A 13066-nucleotide genomic window follows, 5' to 3' on the forward strand; every position below is an offset into this window, starting at 1 on the left:
TTTGTTTTCCTCATATAATTGAAGGCCAGCTCTGCTTTTGGTCTTTGTCTGCTTTGGTACTTCTGTATTTACACCTCAGTTTTACACCACTGTAAAATCTTTTTTTTCTGGAGAACTGAAAGCTGATGTGGTAATTTAGTAGTTGTGTACATTGTTGCACTTCTTACAAGTGCTCTACCTTCTTTGTAAGTCTACTCCACACCCTAGGAGGCTTTAATATTGGGTGCACTGTACTATCAGTAAGATGTAGACGGACATGAAAGTGTCACTATTGGAGCAACATGAGTGATAAAAGGCTTAGAAAACGTGAACTGTGAGTAAAGGCTGAGAGAATCCGTTTTGTTTAGACCAGGAAAGAGAATATGGCAGGAGCAGAGGTGGGAAATGTGACAGTCTTCAGATACTTCTGAGGGTGTTCCAGATAGGACATGTAGAGATGGCACTTAGGGACATGGTCTAGTGATGGACATGGTAGTGTTAGGTTAACAGTTGGACTCGATGATCTTACGGGTCTTTTCTAGCCTAATGTTTCGATGATTCTGTGTGTCATCACTTATGATAAAGAGTAGGTAGAATTTCTAATTGTGTAAATATTTAAATGTTTGAGCAAGCAGCAGAACACAGGTAGTACTGTATCATTCACTAATGTTTGATCAAGAAATTTTTAAGTTCTTCTTTAGGAAGAGTTTTCTGTGTGAACGTATTTTGTTTAATATTACTTTCTATTTCATCTCTCTTTCTTCTGCTAATAGTTTAGGAGGTATTTCTCAACCTCATGTCTTGGATCCCAACTTTCCTATTTGATCTTGAGTACATGACAAGTGTATTTAACGTTCAAGGAAGCTGCATCTGGATTTCCCATTTTTTGACTCTGGTCGGAAGCGTTGGATGAGCAAATTTATCGAGCTTTCCTGTAGCAATGCCATAGGAAGTCTTTAGTGTGTCTTCTTTTTGCCAGCATGTAGTATCAAAGCCCAGCTGGCAATGTTTGTAATGCGTTGCCCTTATCTCCTTTCCAAGCAAAATCTGTGTTCATTAATTAAATCAGTTCCTGATTCTTAAAACAACATGCAGTGTTATGTATAATCATGGTGGCTATTACGCATTAGGGAGACTGTTTGTTTGTTTATTGTTTCTATTTCAAAGAGCTGTTGGAAAGCTGGAGAAACTAAGGCAACACTACTCCCTCACAGCCTCTTTTCTGAAAAGGCTGATGTGATGATTGTGCGCTTTTATTTTGTTCTTTCTACTTGAAAGACTTTGTATACTAAGGATATTTATAGATTGATGCAGAAATACATTCAGGTTTACAATAAGTAGCATAACTGTCATAACAGGATGCTTTTTGATAGCAGCACTTTTTTTTGTTCACTACAAATGTATTTATTTCAGAGAAATGGCAGAAGAAAGTGTATTTCGGAATCTCCTAGAAGTCCTGGTGAGCGCCTCAAGTGAAATTGAGCGGGCCTACAAGGACTCCTGTGAACTGGTAGATCTAGACACCTGCTTGCTGCTCATAGCGGAGTGTTTCAGATGTCTGAGGAATGCCTGTGTTGAGTGTGCCAGGAATCAACATATCATGAGGTATAGTTATGATCTGTTTTAACCCATACAAAAATACAACCTTCTGATGTTTGTGTGGTTTTATATAGAGATTCTTATTTTACACTGCTGTGTTAGTTGATTTATTAACTGATATTTCCTGCTTGATGCAATTACTTGAAATGAAGTATGCAAGGAACAAAAATAACTGACCTATTTGTAGGGCAGAGTTTGGGGCACTGCTGGATATTAGAACAAAGTGTTTGTGTCCTTAGTACAAGCTGATTATGCAAACGATATAAGCCTTTTGGAATTCTAACTGTAGAAATACCCTTTATTTCTCTTTCATTTGTTTAAGTTATTGGATAACATAACAAATAAGTAAATAGCCTTAATAATCAGTTACAGGATTAGTATGTTTTATAAGGTGCGTTTAGGTCCACAAAGTATATTGCGTAGAGGTGTGCGTACCAACCCTGATACATATACAGGCAAACTGATATTAATGGATAATAAATTATCAGTCTGGCTACTTAAGTTATTTAGCCTTTCTTTTTTTGCCTGCATCTGTTGCAACATGGAGGGGATGCTTGGGATGCAACCAGCTGTAGTTACTGAAAACCTGGTAGTCTACCTGCTGTTTAAAATAAAAAAACGACGAACAACAGACATTTCCCTCCCTGACCCCCAAGAACTCAAAACCAACCAAAAAAGAAAACCTGACCCCAACAGTTTTGTTAGATCATGCAGAATTGTTGTGGAGTACAATCATATAATTTAGTTTCTTGAACTAAATCTAATTTTGACACAGAACAAAGTTGCAACTTCTGTGCTGAGCCAGAATTTTGTTAATGCCACAAAAGTTGCAGGACTTCTTATAGAAGGCATTAGCTTTAGAGTAAGGTAAATCTAAGTTCAGGCTCTTATCTTTTTGTTCCTGGCAGTGCTAGCACTTGTGATCATGTTGTGGGTTAAGGAACTGATTTGACAGAAACTTTATATGCTTTTTTATAAATTTTTGCATGGTAGAAGTTCAGACAGACTGGGTTCCTTATTGTAACATATTGAGCTCCATAGTTACTCATGTTAACAAAATGGAAGGAAAAGAGTTGTATGGCTGGGAGCTGGTAGGATTGCCCTTTTCAGTAGTGTGACAAATACAGCCTGTTAAGGATATCTGAATGCCATTAGAAAGTGGGAAAAAAAAAAGTTTTACTTTCTAATGACATACAGATATCCAGCCTGCTTCTGAACAAAAATGTGCTCTGTACTGGTTATACCTGTGCTGCATACTTGCCCTCACTATGCAGTTAGCATAGCCTTGCTCATTTAGGAAGCTGGGTGCTAGTAATTGTACTTTCCTTTAGACTGCAGGAGGAGGAAGGCCTGTGTGTATAGGAAGTTCTGACCATGTTTGTAACAGTGAATAACTCAATGTGTCACTCATCAGATACTGCTTTGCCTTTGTAGTAGCGTAACAGTTTACGCTCCTTTTAGTACCACACTGGGTACTTTGAGCCAGCTGTGTATTAGCCATATATTTGTGTTGATTTTACATGTTTGTAAATGCGCAACTTCTTTAGAATGTCTTGAATGACAAAAAGGAAGAATAGAAGGAAAATTCTGTGCTTTTGATATTGAAGTGTGTAACATTCAGATATTAAAAAAAGAAAAGGCAAACTGCAAATTGTTTGTTCAAAATTGAAACATTGTTTCTAGGGACGAGTGCAAAGATTATAAACACGTGGATTGTGTAACAGCTTTTAAACTATTGGGGAATATGAAGCTTTTTTCCTTACAGGGTCAGTTTTTCTGCTTTGTGTGCTGTGAAGAAATTTGGGGTCTGAAGGAATGGAAAACGTTTTGATTTTAATAGATTTATGTATACCGTTGTGTGTATAATTGTGTTCCATAATGTATACCATTGTGTAATATGTGTATTATATGTTTATAAATGTAACTTTGGCTTCTCTTCTGTGTTAGAACTTAATGGCAAAGAGCATCTGTTTGTCTAGCAAACATCTGCAGAAGACAATTATTCAATGTTCATATGTGATGATATGATATTTTTTAAGTAACTCATGCATTGGTGTGGAGGTTTGGTAGAGATGGTATTGCTGTGTTCAGAAGTTTCAGCCACTATCTTGGCCACTTTCTTCTCAAAAGCTTGACTATTAAAGTACAAATGAGTTAAAAGCCAATAACTTCATCTGTTTATACTATATTCTTTGACTTTGTTTTTTTACTCCTGTTGCATGTGCATCCTGGCCTTTATGTTGTCTACTTCCAGGATTGCTAATCTTTGGCTGCAGAATTAGTTTGGCATTACTCATTCTAAATGGCTTTATTTCACTGGTTTATCTTCACCATCACCATGCTTTTTCATGTCTAGAAGCATTTAAGGTCAGGTTGGATGGGGCTTTCAGCTCCCTGGTCTAGTGGAAGTTGTCCCTGTCCATAGCAGGAGGATTGGGCTAGGTGATCTTTAAAGGTCCCTTCCAACCTAAACCATTCTGAGATTCTACCTATGATTCCTTCTCATGGGAGAAAGGATAATTGATTACTTGAGCTTCCCTGCTTCCCTCTGAGAGTTCTGTGTGTTTCCCTTTGAACTGGCCCTGTTGTTCATTTGATGGTCATCACTAATCACTTCATTGGCATTTAAAATCCTCAAAGTTTATTATTAAGTATGTTTATTGCATACATTGACACTTTCTTTGAACACTTGAACTTCAAAGAAAGAAAAGTTTTTATGCAAATAAAGCTGTTTAAATTGCAAGAATAACCTGCTAAGTTTTAACATCTGATTTAGAAGAATAGCAAAAATAGAGGAAAAGGTACTTGGCTCTGAAGATACTGTATCCAGAATTGTTAATATGCTGTATCCAGAATTGTTAATATGCAGGCTGATGCGGTAGACCTGCTCCTTCTGGTGGTAGTAGTGTGGCTACTGATAGTCAGGCACAGTTGAGCATGAGAAACTGCTTTTCATTTCAGAGTTTCTGAAGATACTAAAGACTTGCTGTTAACTTCAGTGAAAAGCCTTTTTGCTTTATTTGAGTGTATTTCATATCAAGTGTTGTTTTTTTTTTCCCAATTTAATAATAGGAACTTGGGTCTCATCTCTACATCTGTCCATTTGATCAAATTGCTTCATGGAATACAAATCCAAGAAGAATTGTTATTGTCTGGTAAGGCTGTGGATTTTGTTAAATATGTAACTTGCACTGTATGTTTTTACATGGGAAGTCTTGTCCTGTCAAGTTGTATTTTCCTTCAGCTGTTCCCTGTAGATTGTTAAAGAAAAGATATGTGGAAACTTCTTTAAAATTAACCAGGTTATTTGAATTGCAAAAAGGAAAAGTTCCTGTAATACTTCCATGCAAAATATGTTCTACTGTTTTACTGTCTCTTCATTTGATCTGCAAACATTCTGAAATAAAGAAATACTGCTTTTTTATTTTGATCACTCTTGAAATAGTTTCTTTGATTCCAGGAAACAGATTTTTGGCTGTGAATTTTTAAGATTATTTTTTAATTTTCATTTTTGTACTGTGGTTGCTGGCCAGTCAGGGTAATATCTGCCAAGAACTAAGTACTGATTTGAGTAGTGTTCATATTTGCTTAATGAATGAGTTTTTTCTTTTATTTTCATGCAGTAAAGAGAAATCTGACCATATAGCTTTCTTCCTCCTTAATGTCAGTTATTGCTACTGATTTCTACTAAACTCATTTCACTGGTTATTAAAGCATTTTTGGTAATTCTCTTAATGATCTGTGTTTCCCTGTGTGTGTATTTGGAGCCTGATACAGGTTACTAAACCCCAGTCTTTACTGTCTGTGGTTGCAGAGAGAAGGGAACATTTGGTTTCTCTTGCTACTTCTACTTATTTTCACTTTCATTATTTGGAAGAGGTTTTCAGTGGGTTTCTGTTGCTGCTTTTCTATCATTTTTTGAAAGCAAGTGAAACTGCTGCCATACAGTAGCTTACTCTCAAGCACCTTTATGAGGCTGGGAAAGAGCAGTGAAGTCCAGGATTCTGTATCTCCTTGCGCTGCTATATTTGGCTGAAAATGAAGCCTTTCAAGTATGTAATGGTTTATGCTTAAGCCATGTTCACTCCTTCACTGATTGTTGGAATCCTTCTTCCAGGGAAGGATCAGTGATGCTAGCCCAGTCCTTCAGTGTGGGAGGGCCAGAACTAAATCCTGTGAGTAGCAAAAAGAGGACTTGCTGAATGTCCATAAAGAGAAGGAATTGATAGCACATAAGAGTCACTCTCAAGCTGTGTCACAGGGTTGGACTGGAAAGTGTGTGGAGGGCAAGAATGTCCTGTCCCACAGTTGTGAACCACTTGGTAGACCAGTAGAGAAAAGGGAAAATGACAGGAACCAAAATGCTGGTTTTGTCCCGCCTCACCTTGTCCCTGCTAGGGTCCTTGACAGCAGTGGGCTTGAAAGGCTGTCCTGGGAAAGTGAACTTTCCGCCTTCAGCTTATTCAAAGCATCAGGAATTGCGGTGTGACAATACCACTTTCCTGTGACACCTCCCAGCATCTACAGGAGAGTGAGCAGGAGGTATCCCCTTGTTGGTTACATGCATGGCTCTCCAGTCCTGTGGCTGCTGACCCCTCCTTGATGGGTTATCATATGCATCTGTGCTCTTCTGCTGCTGGGGTCTTAAAAAGCAGCAGTGAATGTTACTCAGCAAAAAAGAAAGGAGGGGGTGGAACCCAGTAGTTTGGTTAACTGCTTCAGACTCCTTTTCACAGCCAGATGATGTTGTAAAATCTCTTTTTATCACCATTGAAAACTAAGAGGAGTGTGGACCATAAAGTTTTTAACATTATTTCAATAACAAGTGTTTTGTGACTGTTACTCTACATAGCCATTCAACAAATGAATTTGAGTTCTAGCTAAAATTTGATGTATTGACCTAGGACAGATGGTTTGTTTGATACTGTATGTAGTATTGATCTCATTGGGAAACATCTGTGATGAGCATGGCTTAGGTATTCCATTTATGTTAGTACACTTTAAAAAACAATCTAATTCCTTGCTGAGTGATCTGATGAACTTTGTACTAAGTGAAAATTAAGCTGATGTCTGGAACTCCGGCTCCTTCTACAGGGTATAGGTCACAGAATCACAGAATATTAGGAGTTGGAAGGGACCTCGAAAGATCATCCAGTCCAACCCTCCTGCCAGAGCAGGATCACCTAGACTAGGTCACACAGGAAAGTTAACAGTTCAGAAGTTAATAGTTGAGTTCAATTGTGGGTTATTAGTCGTACTTTCAGAAGTGAGGCAAATTGCTAAGTTGGATTGGGATGGCATTGCTGAAACAAAAGAAACCCATGAAATTAGTAAATGTTACTGTGTTTATTAACTATATTTCTGCTTCATGAGTCTCCTCATATTTCATACAGGAAATTGGATCGCGGGGCTAGAGTAACATGTATATTTTATTCTAGCAGATAATTAGGTGTTAAGTGGAATGTTTCAGGTTGTTCATTTAGATATGTGTCCTGTTTCCTCCTTTAAATGGCTGCTTAGATTCGATGATCCCTCTCAGTGCCTGTTTATATCCTTAAGGTATTTTAAATACCTTCATGTTGCTTCCATAGCAACAAAATACAACAGAAGAGGTAATGCTGTATTGCAGAATGCTTAACACTAAGTAATGTTTCAGTTCATGTCCCTCTGAAAAATTCCCAGAGCAAATCATTGTAGGCTAAATAAATTCAAAGTTCCAACAATATTCTGTTCATGAAGAAGACAGATTGAAAGTTCTTTATGCAGACTGAAAAATTATTTTAACCTGATCTGTGGTATGCTGTCACTCTTTTTATCCATCGCTGTTAAGACTGGTGAGTCTCTCAGTAGTTTTTGTAGGAAAGTTCAGTGTAGGACAGTTTGTAATGACTAAAACCAGAAATGAAATAAAGCATATATTCTCTGGCCACTATTGTGACCAGTGTGGTGGTTCTAAGAGAGGGGATGAACTGTCCGTTCTAACAGTGTATTAGTGACCAAAGCAGCAAAAAAGGAGGTGCTGTGCGAAGTGGTGTGGTTAGAAACTGTTGCTAAGATTCATTCAATTAAATCCTCCTTAATTAAATTAACTCCTTTGCATCTTCTTTGCCAGGAGAAATACTTTTTAAATAGTTTGTCTTAGGCCCAAGTGTTATAATACATGGCTAATTTGGCTTCTCAGTTCCATATATGCACTAAAGTAACTCTGCTGCAAGTTTTCAGTATCTTTTTTTTTATGCTATAAAGAGTTAGATAAATTCCTATATGCTTGTAATATACTTGTCCAAGCCAGCTGTGGAAAAAGCTGTTATTTTGAGTACATGATATGCTAGTAAGGCAATGGACCAGAAAACCTGAAGGTGAGTTAGTATATCTGTCCTGGAATAGCTCTTTAAGGCTTCAGATAAGTTTAAAAATAACTAGTTAATTCATACATGTGGCATATAAAGATTGTCCAACCCCACCTGCAAGCCAGCTTCTTTCTTTTGAATACATATACTAAAGTAACATTTTTAGGCCTTTCCCATATGGTGTTGCTACAGATAGTGTTTGTTCCCACTCTTTCACCCTTCTTACTCTGCAGGTTAGTTTTAGTTGCATTTCATAGCCTAGTTTCTCTTCTCATAATTACTTACAATGCATAGTAGTAATTTGTCCCGAGCAATTCATATTCTGTAGTACTTTGACAAGGGAACCTGCTCTGAGGAGTTGCATAGTGAAAGCCAACAGTTGTATGAGTCCAGGAGGTTGATTGGCAATGATGCTTAACAAATGTTTAACAATTTGCAGTCCTTTCTGGACGGTGTCAAGACTGATTTGTGTCAGCTAAGTCACACATACTTGTTATTGTGCTCTGTTTTCTTACAGCTTCAGCAGACTTCCCTCTTTTTCTCTCCTAGTCAAGTAGAGAAAAATAGAAGTGCCACTTTTCTTGGACAGTATCTGAAAACTGGACTTCACCTCAGTGTTCTTAAAACTATACACACTGAAAGTCTAGTAAGTAGGTGATCGTGCAAGGACGTACTTAACATTTTTAATTATGGGGCTTAGATACTCCTGATGGGAAGACAGAGAAGATGACACATGCTGTGCTCCTCTCTCTAATTCAGAATTAATTTGAATAGGGATTGATGATGCAGAAACTGTACCTACTTATGTGGAAATACTGCATGCAAGAAGGTGCGCTACATTTCCTTGATAACTGATTTGAGACCGCAGCCTTCCAACAGATAGCTAATAAGATACTAAAATTTTTACTTTGAGTCTTAGGAAAAAAATTAAGTCTCTGCAGAATATAGATTTAATGGAATTTACATAGTACCCTCCCCACATCCCTTTTGTTTGTATTGGGTTTTTAAAATTAAAAAAAACCAAACAAACAAACCCAAACAGAAAACTCTCATCATAGCAAGCTCTTTTTTTTCTTCCCCTGCTGTGGGTACCAAGGCCAAGAACATTAGCCAGAAGAGCAGGCTGATGAAGCTGCCAGATGAACTTTAACTGAACTTAAAGCAGACCCAGATCTCTTAATAGCTAAGAAGTAGTTCAGTATGTTAGGGATTCCAGCAGACATAGGAAATGTTATTGTCAGAAGCCCAAGTAGAAAATCTCCTTCACTTCATAGCATGTGTCTTGGTTTGGTTGTAGGTTTTGGGTGGGTTTTTTTTCCTTTTTCCTGTAGCAAATCTTAAACTTTCCAGCAGAATCTAGCAGACCTTTGGGAGGTACATTGAGGTCTGTCAAAATGATGGATCTTGAGATTCCAGAGTACGAGATCTGGGATGAGGATTAATTTCTGAAATCTGGAAAAAACAGATAGCTTTGCTTCTCCTCAGTAAATTGCAGTGAGGGTATGCCTGTTCTGAAGCAAACTTATGTTCAATAGCCTGTGCCCCATTTGATCCTTTCATTGATTCCCATGCCCATGCCATCCTGGACAGAAGGAGCTGTCTGAAGATCTCAAACCTTTCACCACTTCAAAATATTGCCGATGCTGAAGAATGTGCTTTGAATTCCAACATAATTGCTTAAAAAGTGTTTATCTGCCAAAATACTTTTCTCCTTTAGGATGAAAGGGCATTGAATGCCTGATAGCTGCCCTGAATGGGACAGTTTGTTGTGCAAATTCTCTGAAGGAGCTGGTTGTCCTCGCTTGAGTAGAACTGAATGCAACTGCACTGTATTAGCCGCAGAGCAATACTGTGCTGTGTGTATGTGTGCCCGAGAGAGGTGCTTTGAGCAGGCTGCTGGTGATGCTTCAGCTAGCTTGAAACCAAGTAGCATGTATATTGTGGTGCTGTGCTGATGCCATGCCTCTTAAGCTTTTAGGTGTTCTAAGCAGTCAGGGTAAGCTGCATAAACATGCATTAATGGGAGAATATTAACAGCGTATATTAATGTCATGGGTACTCCTGGAGATCAGTCAGAATCAGAGTCCAGATGTGCTGGCTGTTGTAAGAGGCTTGGGAAGAGTGGCTAGAAAGCTGCTTGGCAGAGGGATATCTAGGGGTACTAGTCGACAGCTGACTGAACATGAGCCAGCAGTGTGTCCAGGTGGCCAGGAAGGCCAATGACATCCTGGCTTGTATCAACAATAGAGTGGCCAGCAGGAGTAGGAAAGTGATCCTTCCCCTCTGCTCAGCACTGGAGAGGCCGCACCTCGAATACTGTGTTCAGTTTTGGACCCCTCACAAGAAGGACATTGAGGCACTGGAGCATGTTCAGAGAAGGGCAACGAAGCTGGTGAGGAGTCGAGCACAAGACTGATGAAGAGTGGCTGAGGGAACTGAGGTTGTTTAGTTTGGAGAAGAGGAGGCTGAGGGGAGACATTATTGCCTTCATCAACTACTTGAAAGGAGGTTGTAGTGAGATGCGTGTTGGTCTCTTCTCTCAAGTAAAAAGCGACAGGATAAGAGTGAATGACATCAAGTTGCGCCAGGGGAGGTTTAGATTAAATGCTAGAAAAAATATCTTTACTGACAAGTTTATCACGGATGGGAACAGGTTGTCTAGGGAAGTGGTCGAGTCACCATCCCTGGAGGTATTTAAAAGATGGGTAGATAAGGTGCTTAGAGACATGGTTTAGTGATGGACAGGTTATGGTTGGACACAGTGATCTGAAAGTTCTTTTCCAACGAAATGATCCTATGCTTCTCTGAAAGGTTTAGGTCATTCACTGCTCTTAATGTTATGAAGTCCAGAAGCATTGGATAAATTATAGTGTATGATAGAATCATAGAATGTATTGGGTTCATAAAGACCTTTAAAGATCATCTGGTCCAACCCCCCTGCAGTAAGCAGGGACAGTGTTACTAGATCAGGTTGCTCAGAGCCCCATCAAGCCTGACCTTGAATATCTCCAGGAATGGGGCCTCCACTACCTCTCTCTCTGGGCAACCTGTTCCAGTGATCTACCACGCTCATATTGAAGAACTAGTATCCAACCTAAATCTACCCTTGTCTAGTTTAAAACCCCCTCATCCTATTGCTACATGCCCTAGTGAACAGCTGTTCCCCAGATTTCTTATTGGCACCTTTCAGGTACTGAAAGGTCCCTATAATGTTACCCCATAGCCTTCTCTTCTCCAGGCTGAACAACCCCAACTCTCTCAGCCGGTCCTCGTAGGGGAGGTGCTCCAGCCCTCTGATCATCTTTGTGGCCCTCCTTTGGACCCGCTTCAATGTCATTTTTGTGTTGGGGACTCCAGAGCTGGACGCAGTATTCCAGGTGAAGTCTTAGCAGAGCAGAGTAGAGGGGCAGAATCCCCTCCCTCGATCCGCTGGCCACACTTCTTGTGATGCAGCCCAGGATGCGGTTGGCCTTCTGGGCTGTGAGTGCACATTGGTGGCTCATGTCCAGCTTCTCATCCACCAGTACCCCCAGGTCCTTTTCCTCAGGGCTGCTTTCCAGCACATCATCTCCTAGCTTGTATTGGTAACAAGGATTGCCCCTACCCACGTGCAGGACTCTGCACTTGGCCTTGTTGAACTTCATGAGGTTCACCTGGGCCCACTTCTCCAGCTTGTCCGAGTCCCTCTGGATGGCATCCCTTCACTCTGGCACATTAACCTCACCACCCAGCTTGGTGTTGTCAGCGAACTTGCTGAGAGTGCGCTCAGTCCTGCTGTCAGTATCATTAATGAAGGTATTAAACAGCACTGGTCCCAGTACAGACCCTTGAGGGACACCACTTGTCTTCCATCTGGACTTCGAGCCATTGACCACTACCCTCTGGATGCGACCATCCAGCCAATTCCTTATCCACCGAACAGTCCACCCAACAGATCCATACCTCGCCAACTTACAGAGAAGGATGTTGTGGGGGACTGTGTCAAAGGCCTTGCAGAAACCCAGACAGATGACATCCATACCTCTTCCTTTGTCTACTGATGCAGTTACCCTACTGTAGAAAGCCACCAGGCTTTATCAAGGCTGATATGCTTGAATCTTTGAGTGGAAATTTGACTTTGCTTCCAATTTTCTGAAAAGCATTCAGGTGTAGTTAAACTGGTACAGGTACTCTATTGAGAACAGAACTTAAAACATTCCTTTAAAAGCAGTAGCGGAAGATGACTTTATGTAGATTTTTTAATACTGCACTTATTATAGTAATAAGCATTTTCTGGTAGGATGTTCAGCAACATGAATATCATATGTCGAACACCTGTTCACACTTCCTTTCTTGAGGGAGGATGTGTGGGAAAATATGGAATATCTTGTTATAAACATTTTTAAAATGCCTCAAATGCCATGTACTTACAAGGGAGCTATAAATAAATGTTTCTTGCTTTGAGCAGAAGAGGAGAAAGCCCATGATGCTGTTCAAGTAAAGATGACCGCGATGAATCTGAAATTTAATGGCCACTGAATCATAAGATGCAGGAGTTCATGTAGTAAATCATATTGACATTTCATTATGAGAAATCCCTGAAAAGAAATGGGGAGGAGATCTGAAGTTCCCAGGAGCTGCATTGGGCAGTTTATCCCTTCTAAAAAGTTGTTAATTCAAAGTAATTTTCAATGGTTTACAGAATAGATGTTTAATTAAATCTTTTTTTTTTTCATGAAGAAGAATCAGAGTAAAACAGGGAGCTTCGAGTTGTTACACTTGCAGAAGTATTCCTGAAAAAAATCTGAATTCATACCAATTAGGTGATTCAAGTGATTTCTACTGCCTTGGAGAAGTAAACCTTTCACTTCTGTCCGTAAGATGTTTCTTTGCTCTGACCTGTCCCTAGTTCTACACTCAACCATTTGCAAATTGGAATTGCATTGGAAAACCAGGACTGGCTAATTTTGAAGGTATGGAAAAGCAGGTGAAGGTGATGTTCCCAAACCTGCCAAAGAATGTAAATTTATTTTCTTTTATTCTTTTTTAAATGGGCAGCCATGTGTCCTTAACCATTTCTTGAATCTTAGCAGTATCTGTCTGTCTGTCTCTGTCTGTCTGTCTATCTATCTATCTATGTGTCTATCTATTTTCTTTCC

General features: G+C 39.5%; 1 protein-coding gene across 1 annotated transcript in view; it reads left to right on the top strand.

The window, feature by feature from the left end:
• The first annotated feature begins 1396 nt into the window (after positions 1-1396).
• The window catches only part of ATXN10 (ataxin 10), a 96769-nt gene continuing 85099 nt past the window's right edge, over positions 1397-13066 (top strand). Inside the window, exons 1-2 of the mRNA XM_010192810.1 lie at positions 1397-1584; positions 4651-4733. Coding sequence (XP_010191112.1) covers positions 1397-1584; positions 4651-4733 — 271 coding nt within the window. The remainder of the gene's footprint in view (positions 1585-4650; positions 4734-13066) is intronic.

The sequence above is a fragment of the Mesitornis unicolor genome, unplaced genomic scaffold (genome assembly GCF_000695765.1).
Source record: "Mesitornis unicolor isolate BGI_N332 unplaced genomic scaffold, ASM69576v1 scaffold7249, whole genome shotgun sequence".
In the NCBI taxonomy this organism is placed as follows: domain Eukaryota; kingdom Metazoa; phylum Chordata; class Aves; order Mesitornithiformes; family Mesitornithidae; genus Mesitornis; species Mesitornis unicolor.